The 19,278-nt window shown below is 34.7% G+C and overlaps 1 protein-coding gene across 1 annotated transcript; it reads right to left on the bottom strand.

Moving 5' to 3' along the window:
* Positions 1-1,699: 1,699 nt before the first annotated feature.
* On the bottom strand, positions 1,700-18,204 carry LOC117209008. Its single transcript, XM_033450560.1, has 9 exons — positions 17,542-18,204; positions 16,224-16,331; positions 15,348-15,493; positions 13,230-13,392; positions 12,006-12,162; positions 7,021-7,170; positions 5,371-5,809; positions 4,515-4,867; positions 1,700-4,374 (listed from the first exon to the last, which is right to left on the bottom strand). Exons 1-8 carry the CDS (start codon positions 17,759-17,761, stop codon positions 4,631-4,633), a joined length of 1,620 nt encoding a protein of 539 aa, XP_033306451.1. The 5' UTR covers positions 17,762-18,204; the 3' UTR covers positions 1,700-4,374; positions 4,515-4,630.
* Between the last annotated feature and the right edge of the window lie 1,074 nt (positions 18,205-19,278).

The following is a 19,278-nucleotide window of genomic DNA, read 5'->3' as shown; positions in this document are numbered from 1 at the left end:
AGTGAAACAAGAAAAATGAAACACAGAATTTCATACGAATCGATTTATTTTACCAGTTTCAAAAAGTTGCCATTTTTTATGATATTATTGTTGCGTGTGAAAGTTGTGCTAATTTAATTTATTTTCGTTCGTTCTGATGATATTCCAATATTCCTTTCTCTACTATGATTCGCGATAACTATTTCCAAGAAAAGGTGCAGCATCCAAGCATGAATAATTACGCGAGAAAGAGAAGTGTTGTTTAAGTGTGTGGTATTCGGCGCAGTGAGGAGGATGAGGTCGATAAAATTGACCTTGGCGTTTCTTTTCAACTTCGCAGAGATTATCAGTCGCGGGACAAGATATCAGAGTAACACTTCCGGCACGAGGAAGCTTACACGTAAAAGCTATGGGGCGAGTGTTGCCGCGGATGTGATAAATTAAGATTGTAAAATAGGGTTATGCCCAGCGTGGAGAGAGATCAACTATTGTTCTCGCCACTTGACCCAATCAGACGTTCAATCAAAGTTATGTAACACGCAAAATACTCGACGATCATCGGTCGCGTTGATCAAAACAACGACGAGTAAGCCTCGTCATTTATTCAGCGTTTAAATCAATCCACGAATTTCATCATTTTTTACAACATTCAGTTTTTCATTCCAATTTTGTATGGTTGCAAAGAAAATTCTGCAAAAATCCAAGGGAAATCACGAGAAATACAGCACTGGCATTTTTATCTATTTGATTTTACACAAGGTGCGATTCCTTTTGAATTTTTGGATAGAATGCAGAAAGAGGAAAGGAAAAGGAATTATTGAAATTTTTGTGGTTTTAAAGACGACATGATACTCTGCGAATTTTTTGGACAGAACGAAAAAGTTACGATTGCAAAGTGGATTTTTATGCACTTAGGCGAAATTTAAAAGTTTAGGAATGTACAAAGCGCACATAATATGCAGAAAGGTAAAAGATATTCGAAATGCTTGTTGTAACATTTAATAAGGAAAATTAATTTTTATGCAATTTCCGTTTCATTAATAACGTCAATGAAGATATGAAATTGTACAAAGATTCGCGATCTAATCACGAGAATGTACAAAGCGCACATAATATGCAGAAAGGTAAAAGATATTCGAAATGCTTGTTGTAACATTTAATAAGGAAAATTAATTTTTATGCAATTTTCGTTTCATTAATAACGTTAATGAAGATATGAAATTACACAAAAATTCGCAATCTGGTCACGAGAAGTGGGATATTGGACTTTAAGTAGCTTTAAAGAAGATGTGGTATTCTATTCAAATGTTTGAACAGTGTAACAAGATCATGAACTTCTTATCAGAACTTTTTAATGCTTTCCTAATTGTTTGATAGTACAGGATACAATCGTTGAAACATTTCAAAGATTCGAGAAACTTCTTCCATAAAGAGATGACTTCATTCAGCTTCAACGGCAATTTCATCGATTCTCACGGCAGGTGCCATTAAGCTTGTATTATCTCTCACATATTTACGTCTTCATATGCTTATACAGAAATTTACGTAATTGTACGATGTTAAAATTGAAATATTCTTTCGAGCGTTTACATACAAGTCATATTGCCATCGTGAATGTAAATTTACACAGGACTCTGTGGTGAAATCCAAACGGAACTATTAAGCTCTATGAAACATCGTTCCCCTAAAGTTTGAAATTTATTAAATTGTAAGCAACTGCTGCGTATGAGCATAATAATTTATTAACAGTCAGCAGTTCTCAGGAGAAAACTTAACGATTTTGTGATAAGTAATAAGAGCAATCGTTTTTACTTACATATATTAAATTCATTATTTCTATAACAGTTCCTTTTATTCATGCATACTTATCTGATACCTATATCGAAGATGTATAGTACTGGTCTTTATTTTGATGATTCAAATACCTATAATAATAATAATAATAATAATAATAATAATAATACTCTAGTTACTTGGCACTTGTGTACTTCGTTTATACAGTCCTTTTATCCGTATAACATCGAATCTAGTGGCAAAGATGGTACCAGTATTTCCTGGTAATGTTTATCGTTAATTCATATATTTCAATAATATTCGTTTATTATTGCTACAAATCGTTTAAAGTGTTCGGACACTTAACACGTTTACTACGGCGTTCACTTTTTTAAAAGACTATCGTATTTCGCGGTACAGGACAAATAGGCTACGTAATGCACTTTCGTGTTTGGCGATACGGGGCAACAGTGACCCGTAGCAATTTCGATCGAATGACCATATTGTCCTTTCTGTAATTCCGCACTTCTTTCGACATATGTTTCGTATTGCACTTCCATATTTGACAGACTTATGAAATATACTACAATATAATAGTGGCCATCTGTTGATAACGAGGAGCGTTGTTCCATTCTTAGCGGTACGTGACAAATAAGCCTCGTACAAGAAATCGTTACAATCGTTAAATTTTTCGCACTAATTGGGCGATTTATGATTTACAACTGTATTATGTTACTTTACCCTGCGAAGACTCAGTTAATTTTTGTATCGTTGATAAATGTTGAAAAATGAAGGAAATAATAGCCACGCAAATAGGAAAAGTTTAATGAAGAAAGGGCTACCTAGAAGGAAAGTTCGTTACGGAGCCTATATGTCCTATACCGCAGTGACATGTTAATGGGCAATCGAGTAGACTAGAGTCTAGTGACTAGAGCCTAGTAACTAAAGTTTAGTTTCTGGTTGATATGAGTACTTTAGTTGATATTATTTGTCAATTAATATTTTTAACATTTTCGTCTAATATTTTTTTAGTTTTTTCTCGTTTTTTCTCTTGTTTCTATATATGCCAACATAGGGATTTTCCAACGATTTCCAGTAATTTTGCAGTGAGAGGATTGAAGGATAAACTATTCTTTTGTAAGAAAGTATTTTCAGTGTGTACTCATTCCATTTTTCTTTCGAAATAGAGAGAGAAAGAGAGAGAGAGAGAGACAAGAAGGTAAAAGCAAACAGACAACTTGTTGACATTTTGCTGATATTTGAGGTTTTCCATCGATTCGATAGAGATTGAGGTTGCTTGTTGAAAGTTTCCGCGAAATATGACGCGCTAGGTTGAATTGAGGACCAGCCAGTCGTACACTTGTTCCAATCGAAATTGAATCTTTTTCCAACGAGTGAAACTAAATTGAAAGTGACTAGATCGGAAATTGAAGGCATTTTGGTCGATTCGAACGAATTTGGACCGATTTAAATGTATTTGAACCGAGTGAACCGAGTTTGAGTTGGTTTGCATCGATTGCAAATGGAAATGACGACTGTTGTCAAACCATTCCGAATCTCAAACAAATCAATCGAATAGAGAATCAATCGAAATTCCATTGAACAAATCCGTCTAAAATCGATTTAATCGAACAAATCACTTCAAATCAAGAAGAATCAAGACAAGCTTGTTAATCCTAAACCTACCTTAACACGTTAAATGGAGAATATTTCGATTTACGAAGTCGATTCCTATATTCCGCATTGAAAAATATTAAAAACAACATTTTTCACTTGGTTTTCCTTAAAAAGTGACTACAACACACGTCAGATTTCTGAGAAAAAAAAAGTATTGTCCACGCGTATAGACATCGTCACTGAAGAGCTTCTTCCACTTCGATACACATATCGACATCATACTAAATGTATTAACTGTGTTAACATACAGTGCCGTGAATAATTATAAGCCCAAGCCCATTTTTAGATTTTTCATAATATTAAAACAAAAATTGGCAAAGTCTTTTATATAATTTCATATTGTCATATAAAACTGGAGATACGACATGTACAATTTTTCTTCTTTAGAGATCTGTAGAAAATTAAACGTTTTCTTAAAATTACATTTTCGGCCATAAAAAAATATAAACTTGATGTTAACTTTGTTACGTTCTCATTCAATATTTAGTGGATTTCTCTTCATTTTCTATTACTTCTGTTATCTATTAACTTATTTAAAGCTTCGTTTTGAATAACCGGCCATACTTGTTAGAATCCCCCACAGGTTCTCGATAGGATTGAGGTCAAGACTCAATACTGGCCATGGTAATAATTCTATTCCAAAATCTGGGAAACAATTTTTTGTAGTGGCGGCTGTATAAATGGGAGCATTGTATTGTTGAAAAATTATCTCCTTGTTTGCTATTTCGGTTATGAAATTTCGTCATGAGATAACTCTTGATATTCTATAGCGTTCGATCGACCTGTTACAAAAACAATTTCATTGAACATATCCAGACATGATCAGTGGTTTCTTGCAGACATTGAAGAAATAATGAAGAAAGGACGAACAATGTGTTTGAGTCTATAATCACTCGCAGCACTGTAAATCATTTCTAAAATAATTCAATCCGATTCAAACCGATTCAAACCGATTCAAACCGATTCAAACCGATTCAAACCGATTCAAACCTATTAAAACCGATTCAAACCGATTCAAACCGATTCAAACCGATTCAAACCTATTAAAACCGATTCAAACCGATTCAAACCGATTCAAACCGATTAGAGGCGACTTAAGATCAATCAAAACTAAAAAGATATCGCGCTATCGAAATATTCGATTCGTTTAAGTGTGTGACTAGCTTTAGTTTTCGAGATTGCCTGCCATCGAAAAATCCCGTCAGACGCTTTTCTCTGAAATGGTGCTTCTGTTACTGTCCCTCCTCTGCAACGTACGTTGGTGTCTTTGGGTACGGACAGGTGGTTCCCTGTCGCTACCAACTCTTCTCAGACTGGTGTCTCTTTCGATACGAGCGTTTTTCGGTGCCACTGGACCACGAATATTTGTGTAGACCACGTAAACGGCTAGGATCCCGACCACGAACATCGCCACACCGACGCCGCTTACCGTGCCAACCTATATCGTTATATCATATAATCAATAACAATTTCATTCTTTTATTTTAATTGTCACAATCTATCGGAATATTATTCTACGATATCCCATAATTTGTGTCTGATTTCTCATTAGGGAAACTTGCAATTTAATTACCTACAATAAGACTTGTATACAAGGCTATATATTAGGTCGACGATAGACATATGCCATTATAGGTGTCCATTTTCTATTACGCGTCTATTTGGAATTACGTTACTTAGGTCGAAATAACTTCAAAGTAACTAGCTTCGCTTATACGAATATAAGCCTGAAGTCAAGCCACTTGTATTCAAGTAAATAAAACTCAATTTAGATTAGTCAAATTCAAGTTACTTGACTGATCAGAACGAGGCTTGGCTCATTAACATGCACAGTCATCTGCCGAGTGTGAAAAATTTGAGCAACGACTGCACGAATAATGAAACCCTAAATGAGAATTGCAGAACAACTGGTGTAGGTTAATAACTCAACAAATGACTAACCATGGTCCACCACTCGGTGTTATCTATCTCAGAAACGAGAACCTGAGCAGTCTCGTCGTCGTTCTCGTGCAACATCTTAATCTCCTTCGGTGTGGTAGCACAGCCAGTCTTCATCCCTTTTTCCTTACTGATCAACTTCTTGAACGCTTTAGGCATTTCATCCTCATCATCCTCGTTATCGTCATCCTTATCATCATCCTTTTCATCATCGTCGTCTTTGTCGTCATCGTTGTCATCGTCGTCGCCCCAATGTAATTTTACCTTGTTCTTGCTGACGACGATCGTGCCTATTGTCTGTAGATCCGAGGCCTTTACTTTCATCGATAGCTCGAGAGAAGCAGCACTTGATTGCGATTCTTTCGCGTGACCCGCGATCACGTTCGACACAACGTTGTTCCAGTCGACGGCGTTTACCTGGCTCTTGCACTTCTTCTTCTTGCTACAAGCAAGTCAAACGGTTCATTCAGAACGACAAAGCGTTCAGGTTAGATTGCTTTTGAGATATTGTTGATACAAAGTGGAAAAAGATAGGTTTGGAATATCAACCTTTCAATTTGTCAATTATAATAAAAAATTATTATAATTAAGTTATTAATATATATATAATTTATCATTAATTAATTATAAATAGACGTCGATAGATCTCCGTATAACGAACGGAAATAATTTCTGTCGTGGTATTCGTAGCACGTCGTTGAAATTTCTCTAATTAACGCTTGATTCGATCAAACTCGATAATTATCCTGCCGACTAATTAATCTAATTATACGTTGTTCCATATACGATAGATCTTGTTTTTACAAGAGAATGAAAAAGGAATTGATAAAATAAACTTTGACAAGCTGCCTAACGCTTGAATCGTGTTTCAAGATTATCAAATTGATCTTAATTTATACCGATTTGCATTCCGTGAAAATTGCTCTGTAAAATGAGCAAATTGATGGATACGATAATGGTTAATACGTTATCGGTTAAATTCGACATTAAGATCAAACTCTGATACTTTAATTTTGCTCTAAATATAGCGAAAGATTTAAATACGAGTTTTAGATTATATACACCAATGTTATTATTAATATGTTGTATTTGTATTTATACATTGTATACTACTGACGAAAAATGTGGGATCTTCACGTATTTCATAATATCGAAATTTCGGAAAAAAGTTAGGTGAGAATGTTATGTTGTTTTTCATCAAAGATCTATCGAAATAAAAAAAATTACTATTGGTGTCTCATCAATTTCGAATCAGCTGTATTGTATTAATCTCTATAGACAATGTTTTAGAAAATCCTAAGTAATATTTAATATTTTAATCGTAAATAATATGTATCATTTATTGACCATTGTCGTTCATACATGACTCGTAAAATTAATAATCGTAAATAACAGGTACCGCTTATTAATGATAGTTGTTCATAAATATGTGACTGATAAAAACGAGCGTCTGTTTGAATTTTGAATCGACCGACTACGTAACGACGTTTCCACTGTTGAAGATGTAAAGTATAAGCATATTTTGATTATCTTGGCTGGCTTTTTGCTTCTTACATAATTAGATGCTGCGAATTTATGCCATGGGTGACTGTGTATTTTGCAATTTTTTCACGGGAACAGACGATTAACGAGTAATCAAATGGTCATGCTCACCACAGCGTGTCTAACGCTTTCGCATACACCTTTATCGCGTCCTCAAGCCATCTAACTTCCCTCAGTTCCTCCGAGTCGTATTTCCCGCTATCTTTGCTCGACCACCATTTCGACTTCTCTACCCTTGCTTCTAATCCTGGGAATTCGTTCCTAAAAAGAAAAGAAAAGTTCACGGAATTTTTCTACCATATATTTTTATGTATTTTCATATAAAATCTACGTATACGTATATTATAATACATGCAATTATATATTATAATACGTACTGTTAGATTGAGTAATAAGTTCACTCACGAGTTCCTAAAAGAGCACGTTATTATAATTTTCACATAAGATCTACCGAGTCCTCTTTAGTATTATTATTTCTTTATTAACGTACATATATCTACCATTAAAAAATTCAGAGACGTATATTTTATATTTTTACATTCTTCAAATATTTTTATAGCATTCTTCTAAAGGCTACAAAAACTCACCAGTGAAATGTGAACGAATTTATTGCTCAACCCAACATATAAATTTGGGTATAGTAGGTTAATATATAGATTTAGATATACATATGTTCAATATATATTTACACTGTTATTATCTGTTTAACAAATACAAAATTCGAAGCAATTGTAATTATAAGCACCTCTTATATATATAATTATGTTTGTAATTATAATTTCATATAATTTCTTAAATATAATATAAGAAATATAGAGTAATATACATATATGAGAAATGCTTATAATTGTAATTTCTTCGAATTTTTTATTTGTTCTATTTGAAAAATTGTTTATATGAAAGTTGTCTGATTTCATGAGAGAAACTTAATAGAATATTTCTGTATACATGTGTGTGTATATTATAGAATATTTGGATACATCATCTTTATGGGGCCACATTTTAAAATGGGCCTTCAAATCAAATAAATGAGGCCCTGTTTGGATATTTGATATATTTGACTTGTTACATACAGAGATTTTAATATCAACATGTTCCTCGTGTTTAACAGGATTGTATATTTCCTAGAATTTTTATTATGCATTTTAAGATCTAATCATATAAAGTATACTTATATGTTTTTTCCAGAATCGAGTTAAATTTCCTTTTTGTAGTAGTTTCTGACAGGTATGAGTGAATGATTAATAGCAATGATTAAATTACGGAAACGCTAATTTAACATATAACGATCTTAATAACGAAAATCAGAATAAGATTATTAAATTACGATTATATGTCCTTGATTACCAGCGTAAATTAGACTTCATGTTCTGGAAGATCTTCGTGGAATATCCCGTTTTTTATGAGTGCATTATTTAGATTAAATCTGTGAAAATTAAATGCAACATCTCACGTATATATAGTCATTGTTATTTCTAATATCTTTATTATCGTGTAATTTTCATGACTCCAATAAAAACATATATATAAGCAATTACATCACGTCCTTGACAATCCGTCTTTGACTAAAAAACAACTCCCCTTCATTTTTCAATTATTATATCTTACCTCAATATTACTCTATATTTCTTATATTATATTTAAGAAATTATATGAAATTATAATTACAAACATAATTATATATATATAAGAAAATACAAAATGGATGGCAGAATTTAATTGCTATTAAGGACACAGTAAATATATACGATGAGTCAATTGAAAACAGACTAAAGAGAAATAAAATGTAAATATAAAATACAATCGACCAGAACGACGTTTGAGTAATGATAGAATATAGCGGTAGAATTTGCAATTGTAACAGTCAATAATTAGGTGACAGAACGTCAGATAGGTAGGTGCTAATGAACTCGGTGTGGTCGCGTGCTGTTTGCTTGTATTTCTATTTCTATTAATCGCTGTCTATTATCCTGATATTATATGCAAAGGCTAATTGCACGATTAGGCTTATTTCCATGAATAACAGATTGCCGCTATAATGACGATACATTGAATGTAAAATGCGTCTCGGTGACACAATCTGTCGAATAGCGTGCGAACATAAGCGTAATTCATTCGATGGAAAAACAATTTTTATCTTTATTTTTATTTTATGTTAATTTTTAATTTGTTGCTTCGTTTCCTAAAAATTGTTTCCTCGTCCCTTCGGAACCTAGCACTAACGCTGATGCTTTATCGCGAGATAACAGATTATATGTACTAAAACTATAATACGCGAATAATTTTTTAGAGATAAGGAGCAATTACGCGTGTATTTTTTAATCTCATTTTGGTTGATTAGTCACTTCACTAATGTTCTAGCGCATACTGTAAAAACGTGTGATAGTTGCTTTATTATGTTTTAGTTATTGCTGCATTATGCTTTAACTGCTGTATTAAAAATTATTATATAAGGGATGAATTATCGTGATAAATCTGATTAATATGGATAACGTAGTAATATACGTTTTCACATATACTGTTCAAAATGCAAAAATAACTAATAAATGTAAGCGTGTGAAACCGTAACGAAAAGAATATTAAACGAATTCTTGCAATCCTCTATCGTAGTTAGAATGTTAAGAAACAGAATTCAGTGATGCAGTTTGATTAAACAAAATTGCAAATGAATTGGTGCATTAACGCAGCATTGATTCCTGCTGGATGAAGATGCATTTTTAATTTTCACAATAAAAGAAAAAAAAAAAAAAAGGAAAAGAATCAGTGTAATCGTGGCAACAGGAAACTAACTCGTTGGAAGTTCGATCCGTACGGTAATTAATTTTTTGTCCCGCCTTTTTCTTCCTGAATCCAGCGACTGGTTACGTACACGATATTTACGATCACATTAATTATGCTTAACAGTAAACTCGTATGAAGTCTGCACAATCAACACGCGATCTGCTGAAGCTTTTTGTTACGTGCGTTTGTATGAGTCAGACGTCGACGCAGGATTTCCATTGTTGTGATGACACTTGGAGAGGAGAGAAAGGGAGAGAAAGAGAGAAAAAATATGCTATTGTATTAATAGGCGGAGTATTACGCAACAATAGATCAGCATGGCTACCGTTTGCTCACGAATGATCGTGAGTGAGAGATAAACTGTGATAGATCGATACGATCGGTAATTCTCGGGTTGAACTTATGCAACTTCGACATTTCTGAGTTACACAATTGACACGGTCGATACTTTGGAAGATCGCAAACGCCATTTAGATTAATTTCTAGGGTCGACGAACGTTTCTATGATCGTCAAAGTGGATTCGTAAAATTTGGTTTTGAATAATTTATACGATTAAGACGATCGTAAAAGGGCACGTTGTAAAATTTATGAATTAATTTATTTTATAGGGTCAATAGATTTTTTTATATTTGAAGATTTGAAAGATAAGTGTTTGACCATTTCAACTTTTGCAAATTATGCGGTTAATATAATCTACGTGTACCTGAGGAGAGATAGAATTTATGCAAAATAGTAAAATTTAAATTTTAGATCGACAGAATTTTCTGTGCTCCGAAATTTCAATAATTAAGAAACAAATTTTTCTCAAATTGGAAACTTGGTTTTCTTACATTTTTTTCATAGATGCTAGATACCAGACATCACTAGACGTGGAATTCTGATGAATCGTCATGTCGCGTCGGTTAGATGAATCAGAGAGTCGATGAAGGTCCAGTCGAACAAATGACGCGTGGAAAGTCTAACGATTGTGGTGCACATTGTAACGTTCAGCGTGGAGAACGAACGTGATTTCTCTTTGTAAATATGCGAATTGAACGAGGATTTAAAGCGACGTTTACAGCAAAGAGCTTTTGGGCAACTGAAAGTGCGAGTTGATGGGCGTTAAGCCATTTACAATAAAATTGTGTAATCGAATTTCAATCAAGTAGAAACGATTTCCCGTTATATCAAATGAATTATGCATTGTGTACAAGAACGAATCTTCAATTCCAGTTTAATTTGTCTTTCAATGTGTTGGCAGCGTGAATCACTAATTGATAATCAAGTTCTATAAATACACTTAATTGTTTTCGACGATTCGAAATTAGCGGAATGGTTTCATTGGTTTCGACTGTAATTGTCAGACAAAAAATTATGTTCCTTTCGTTTCCTCTGTAATCGGTTTTATCAAGGTAACGATTAAGATATTTTGGACTTTTAAGAGTAATACGTAATACTCGGAAAATTATTTGACCTTAGATCTGATATATTGAAGTTTTTAATTAACGATTTAATAGCATTAGTGATGAGTCAGCTTTCGATACAATCTTAATTACTATTTATTTATTTTCTTATTTATTTATTTATTTATAAGGTGTGACCATTAGAATGCATTTACAACGACATGTATTTATCGGATATAGCAACTTACAAAAAACAGAAAAGAGAAAAAGGTCAAAAATCAAAATTTTATACAATATAGATTAAAAGACGTTAATTGAAGAAAGAATTAAATTTAGATTCAAGATAACGAAGGGAAGAAGTCTACACGGTCCGAAAAACTATTAGCTAGAAGACAAATACGAGTTAGAGATGGAAATATTTAGATTTATAATCACAACGCCGAAATAGTAACGAAATGGTGCGTTAAGATTGGTCGGTGCAAGAATATGCGAAAAGAACTGTTCGTCTGATCATTGATGATTTCATAAGGCGAACTTAAATTGACGAGAAATCCATTAGATCAAGTAATTCTTGGTGAGCAATTATGAAACCCTCTGCTCATAGAGCATTGCAATCGACTGTGTTTACAATGCGAAAAAGATTTGTATTAAATTGTTTCGAGAAGCAAGACGTGTAATAAGATAAGGAAATCAGATGTGAGATGCATACTCTGATTAATGAGCAGTATAATAATTTAATTGTTGAAGCCTATGTGAAACAGAGGAATGGCGCATAACAAATCCTAAGATTCTTGAGGATGTGTTCCGGATTTTTTCAAAGTAGAGAGAGAAGGTTAGTTGAGAGTTATAATAAACTCGAAGGTCATAGATGACTTGAATTGAAAATAGGTTTCAATTAGTGCGCAGGGGGAGGTAGAGGCACGTTTGATTACCTGGAGTCTTCTAGAAGCAGTATAGCGTTTGTCGAGTTGATGTGCTTCAGGTGTTCTTCGAGATGCCCTTCGCTGACGACCAGAACGGTCGCGTTCACCGGTTTGCTGAAGAATTCGTCTTGCGGCGTTCCAATATGCACGATGTGCGAGGTCAAGTCTGTTGCATATTCAAACTTTCGAATTTCCTAACTTGTGAATTATCAGAGGTGGAAATGTTAAAATTTAGCAATTATTTACAAAAGGATGCTCTCCACCGATCTCGATAGCCTTAAAATATATTATTAAGGTGATCGTGTTGAACAATCTTTTCCTATGCGTATTACCATCGCGGTCTTAGTTATGTACTTTTAATACTATGTATTTCTTAGAATTTTTATTTAAATCAAGGCTAATTAGTAATAAATAGATATATTCCAAATTACAATTAGTAGATTCGTTGCTTCATGTTATAATTAATATTATCTAACCAGAAACATCTCTGTCATTATATCGGGAAATGCAGTTATTCGATCGTCAAAATGATATCAGCGACTAAATAGAAATTCTGCGATATAACCAACGTAATGCTGTTTCGTACGTCTTGTCTTTCAGCAGAACACGTCACGTACATGTTAATAATTAGAGTCAGCAGATACGTGTCTATAAATGTCCCCAACACGTAACCTAGTGATAAACACGTCTTAGCATGTAAGTCATACACAAAAATATGTTTGGTAGTACGTATAAAGAATATTAATCCCAGCCAAACTATAACTTATTAATTTATCTATTTTTTATTTATATGAAATGCAATTAGTATCGATAAGATAAATTTAGCGTGACCTATATAAAGAGCGCAGTGAAGACTAAATGAAACTGGATTTAAATGAAATTTTTTATGAATATCCCGAAACCTAAGACTGAGCGATAGTAGCACACACGGGAAAAAATTGTTAGCGATGATGACTTTGACAATATATTTCAGGATCATCGAGATTGATGGGCCGCACCATTTCCTATTCTGTTTTTCCATTATATAATTTCTGAGTTTCTGAATTTTCAAATTGTTACATCCTGGAACATTTAGAATACTCTAATAGAATAGATGCTTCATGCTATTATCTGTTCCATCGTGTCTACTATCGATTTCTCAATTCTACCACTCAATTCTATCGCAATTATTCTGATTTAATTTCATATAGCGATAATCCTGTCCTGATAAACTCAATAAATTGGCAATCTCACCGTCTTGATCGCCGTCATCGATCAAAACGCACAGACCCTTCCTAATGGCTGCTATTGTCAGTTTTTTAGCAATGTTTTGAGCATCATCCTCGCCATCTTCATCCGCGTTCACCACCAACGTGAACGACTTCCATTTCAGCTCTTCCACGACCTTCAAGGTGCCCTGAAACAGAAAATCGTGTCTGGTCAGCGATGATCTGAAATTCCTTTACAATGATCCATTTGCTTTCATTAATTTGCCACAGATCATAATTTGAAAGAATCATCATTTTTGTACGAAAATACTTTACCACTTCTCAATAATTCAATAACTCGGTAATACGAAATTTCAGTACTTTTCACATTTATTCTATTTAAATCTTCGTTATTTCATAAGATTCGTATGAAATTTGCGAGAAATAACGATTAGAAAGCACGTGTTCGCGAGTAGGATTAAGTAACACGTAACCGCAATTTTATTTTCGCGTCGTTGAATTTGCAATTATGCGTGTATAATATATAATATATATGTAAATTCTATAGAATTTAGAACACCAACCGACGGTTTGACTTTCCCTGTGTTTACTGAGAGTTGGTCGAACGATATAAGTAAAGAAGGACGGGCATTTAGTACAGAGAATAAAACAGGATTTCGAGAAGCGAAGATTGAACAAAGAAGAAGAAAAGCAAATTAAGAGTTAGAAGGGGAAAGAGAAAAGGGGTTGGAAGCGGAGAGTTTTTGAGGAGATACGGAAGAAGACTTAGATTCTTGAGTTTCACGAATCGATCGCCTGATTTCCAAAAATATTACACCATTACACATATATATGTAGTATCGTGGTCGAGGGATCTGGGGGGTGTCGGGCGAATTATAAACAAGCGGTTGCGGAGCATGTGCGTGGTGGGGCTAAGACAAAAGATATGAAGCTAAGATAAAAGACAAGGGGTTACTAGGGGACATAAACGAATTAACGGCAATATGAGTTGGGAAGCCAGAGAGTGCGAATTGCGTTATCGGAGAGAGTTGCAAATTAATTATCTAGTTGTCTTAATTATTGTGATTCGTTCACGTTAAACAACCATCGTTTCCTGTTTAATCAACATCTGTTTAATCTATTTATTGTAAATAAACTAATTGTAGTAGCAAGATACTTTGCTCCGGCAGTAATTCGAAAGAGGTTCCGGGGCATCCCAGCTGAGCGTCGGGCGATCCACTGTGGGGTTTTAGTCGGTTTATTCCGACACTACCCCACCGCTTCCATAGAGCGGGAGGGGGGCTGTCCATGAGGATTTCCTCACGTATAGAAAAAAAGGAAGAAGTAGCAAGATACTACATATATATATGTAATGGTGCAATATTTTTGTATATATATGTATTTTGTATATACAGGGTGGTTGGTAACTGGTGGTACAAGCGGAAAGGGGGTGATTCTACGTGAAAAAAGAAGTCGAAAATATAGCATAAAAATTTTTCGTTTGAAGCTTTGTTTCCGAGAAAATCGACTTTGAATTTTCGCTCGGTACGCGTGCGGTACGTTATAACGGATCTCACTGTAGATCGTTGTCTCGATGGAAAAATTAAGAAAAAAAAAATAAAAAATTTTTATACTATATTTTCGACTTCTTTTTGCGCGTAGAATCACCCCTTATCCGCTTGTACCACCAGTTACCAACCACCCTGTATATATATATATATATAGAGTAAGTCGCGTGAATTAACATTTACATGACCCCAGTTTACTATTATTTATTACTAGCCAAGTTTTCGAAAGCAAACTAACTACGTTTCTACTTCATTAAGAATACCATATCCTGATTTTACGAAGAAACTTCAAACATTTCCTAAATGTCATCTAACTGGAATTAATCCTCATGGAAAAGAACGCTGCGAACGACCCTGGATCTGGCTGATATTTATAGTTTAGCATCGCAAAGATACATGGAATGTAGCGTAGATTACGTGACGCAGCATCAATAGTAGTTACGCATTATCAGATATTTTAATTCATAATTAATGTAATAATTTAATATTTTTGCCTTTATTGGAAAAGATAGGATGTACGTATTGTAATGGTCATGGACGTCATTGTATCAATTAATCTCGTTATGCGAAGGTTATTATAATAAGCAATTAGTCACCTGGACTAGATAAGAATCGGATTCCTTCATTAAATGATGAAGGTACGGAGAATTCGATTCTCGTCTCACGATGTGCGGCACTTTCAGCACTGACGTTATCTTGTGTACGGCTTCCGCATTTGTCGCAGTGTCTGGCCCGATAATTCCTACTCAACAAAGTAACACAACTTAGAACGAAGTATTGGGTTGGCAACTAAGTGATCGCGGATTTTGTCAATATCACCTAATAACACAATTACTTATTGCCAACGCAATAGAATTGCCTGCGCAGCTGTATTTCTATGTACAGTTATTTTTTAAAAACTCAATTTTATATGCATTTATGATGAAAATAAGCGATCCCTTTATGACCGTTTCATGTTAGGAAATTTAATGGCATCCTAAAAACCACTATAACTTATAGCTTTTGAAAAAATGAAAGAGCAACGTATGTTTTATAAATACGATGACATAAGAATGATAAATTTAGCTTCTTAGTCAATTGCTAAAGAAATTTGACGATCACAAAGTATGCTCCGTTTTTGCAAACAAATAATCAAATAAAAGGACAAATGCGAGGATCTTTAGACGCAGTTGTTTACAACGTTAATACGATTGAAAGAAAGAAAGAAAAAAAAAAGAAAGAGAAGGAATGTGAAACGTTATTGGTGATAAAACACAGGTATTTGAGTCACGATCGTAAATTCTTCGATCTCGGCTTCACGATTTCGCGACTAACCAAGCGACGAGCTATGTGTGCGCTTGAAGCAGCGCAAACAGAAGGGGATTGCAGCAATGGAAACGGGGGAATCGTGACACGTCGTACGAAACATCGTTCTTTGGCTAAGTATCAACTAGGAAAATCTCATGATCGATGTTCCAAGTTGTTGCGTTTACCTAAGTAGTAGGGCGGTTGCAAACAGCTCGTGTCTGCCCCCACGAGAGCCTTCATCGCTGCTTTCAGAGCGCCGGTTATGCTATCGCACGTGTCCACAACAGTCACTTCTGCAAAATAGTAGAAGCCATGCTTCAGTTATTCACCTTAACACGATTTCATTTCGTTGAGCTTTCACTCGACGCTATTCGATTGAGAAATTAAGTTAAGGAATGATCTTAATTAAAATGGTGGGTTCACGTTTACGGATAGAAGTTGTCAGACTTTCAGATTCTGGGTTTCAGGATTTGGAGATTGGATTCCAATTGGAGTTGGTCTCTGTTTGCTGTAGCATATTAAGCCTAATCGCGTTAAGCTATAATAGAATGTTATTCGTTTGAAAAATAAAGTTAGGGAATGTCTTGAAGGGCAAATATGGGGAAACTGAAGTTTCCGAGCTTTCTGATTTAACGTTTAGGATTTAGTGCTGGAATTTCAAGATTTCGGCCTTGTTTGCTTTAATATGTCAAACCTAATCGCGTTTAGCTTTTATAGAAGGCCATCCAACTGAGGCATTAAGTTATTTATATTAATAAGATGTTTAATTCTAGAATTCGACATTTCTATATCCAGAGGGTATTCTAAGGGTTTCAGGCTTTAGTCCTGCAGTTTTGCTCACTGTAACGCGACCGATTGTGTTAAGTTTCCACATAAAGCTACATGAAAAATTAAATTAGGAAATATGCGCTTAACTTTCAAAAATTGGAACCCGTATGCTTTGGAATTCATTCTCCTCGATAGAATTGAACTAACGATAACGATACGTTGAATTTTCACAGAATTTTGTCGACCTAAAAATTCAGCGATCATTAGTCCTGCAAAATCGGAGTTTCTCTGTTTTGGAATCCATTCGCTTGAATATTCGTTATCTGATAAATGTCCAAGGAGACTGGATAACGTTCCACGCAAAAGATAACAGGAAATCTCCGTTCTCTATGACTACAATCGCTCCGAGCAAAACTAAAGAATAGAAAGTCAAAAACCTGCGAAACAATTCATTCGAAACGATATTACCCAACACCGGAGACAACCAAGCTATTATACGATATATATTAACGTCTAATCTATTCTGCTCGGATAAGTATCAGGAATGTTTCCTTGACATCGTTTCTTTTTTCTCCTTTACGCTATTTCTTTTCTTATATCCTTTTGTTTCTTCGCTCAGCATCTTCTTCTGTCCCTGCTTATTACCCCGCGACGATAAAAAGACAAGATCACAAACGTATAATCGGTTTAATCATCGTGAAAATCTAAAGTCGAAATAATATTTCTCTTGTTTACCGATATCGTAGCCAGCTGTCTTGTTATTGTGAATCTCTGTGAGTAGCTTCGCCGCTTCGTACAGCAGTACACCTCTAGCGGATAGCTTCCTGCAGGACGCATCATCGTGGATGCTTGTCAACAGCGAAATCTGCGCGTGATTTCCACATTCCGTACGCCCGCCACAGGTACACGCGTAAATAATGCCGATTATCATCAGCAAAGCTCTCATCTTCCCCATTCTAAATCCTCTCGTATCTCTTCTCTTCTTCCCTCTGCTCTTCTTTTTCCACTTTCCTTCCCTTTGCTACTTTTAAATCTCTCGTTACGTTGTATTCTAATCTTTCATTGTTTTACATTACGTTACATCTCTTCATCTTTGTCCTATTTCCTCTTTCAATATCTTCAACTCCCTGTTTCTTCCGACTTTTCTTAGATTCTCTTCCCTTCTTCTATATCTTCGTAATTCTAGATTTAGCTCGCAATAATTACAGAATATTGGCGGACGAAACACTCGTACCGAATACACCGTAAAATCTTGCAGCGTGAACGATGTCTTTCTTCCTCTCTTTTTAATCGCTCTCTTTGTCGTCACTGAACTATGGTACGCGGCAAGAAACGACGCGGACGCGCAGAAAAATGACGGAACGTCAGTGCGAGGCTCTCGTTACGGGGGCGAAGATCGCTGGGAGCTAATCGCGACAGGGCAGCCGTAGCCTGTTCTTCAGCAGCTTCTCCTCGAACTGTGGACCTTGATAGTGAAAAACGGAAGCTTTATATAAGGAAGCCAATACGGTATGTATTAGGCGAATTTCTAGGGTTTTAGGCCCCAATAACCACGCGCCAGGTGTTCTCAAGACGACCTTGTTATTCCCTCTTCCTCTTTCAATCCTGCTATTATACGTGTCAACCCTTCTTAACATCGTTCAATATGACAACTTCGAATATTTTGTATTTTCCTTCATTTTGTTTCATTTATTTACTTTCGTTTAAATCGATCTTGGCAATATATAATCTTTTATGCTTCAACTGTTTGAAGATTGAATTTTTATTTGTTTTATAATAGAATGTTATGTAGAACGTTATATTAATACGTGTATACAGGATGTGTCAATTCTATTGAATGTCTCAATTAAAATTACTACCAAAGAGGAAACAAAGCGATTAACATGTGGAGAAAAGTTTGTACGTACAATATCAAAGCACTATCATGTGACAATGAGAAAAGGATATACTTCGTATTGAAGATTGTTGACATTTCTTTATATGTCAATACTCGTTTCTTTTTTTTAACACGTCTCTGTAGAAGATACCCGGACGAGGTCAATGTATTTCACCAAGCTATTAATTTAACAAAAATTAGTAATTTATCTAGTTATTCGGCTTGAGTGAAACATCTCGTACTATATATTTTGTAATTGCTTGCTGTGTACGGAAGATCATGTTTAAAAAATTCGATTGGTTAAATTTTATTTGTTTCTTTACTTGAGACTGCGTCATTATATTTCATTGGTGTAACGGAACATTCGAAACCAAGAAACTACTCGTATTTTAAATTAATATTGGGCAAATCTATCTCGTAAATTATTCAATTTTCTATTAACAGGCTACAATTTTCTTCCAAGCTTAATATATATTGGTTTCCTATTTTCTACATTTATTTCAGGCCTCCTGCTTTACGTTCTACAAATACATTTTCTTGCGCCGTACAAGTAGAAATTACAATCGATTGTGTAGGTACTTTAATCTTTCATGACT

The sequence above is a fragment of the Bombus bifarius genome, unplaced genomic scaffold (genome assembly GCF_011952205.1).
Source record: "Bombus bifarius isolate JDL3187 unplaced genomic scaffold, Bbif_JDL3187 scf7180000008165, whole genome shotgun sequence".
Lineage (NCBI taxonomy): Eukaryota > Metazoa > Arthropoda > Insecta > Hymenoptera > Apidae > Bombus > Bombus bifarius.
Note: the sequence above shows the minus strand (reverse complement) of the source record. Positions and strands in the feature narration are given on the sequence as shown.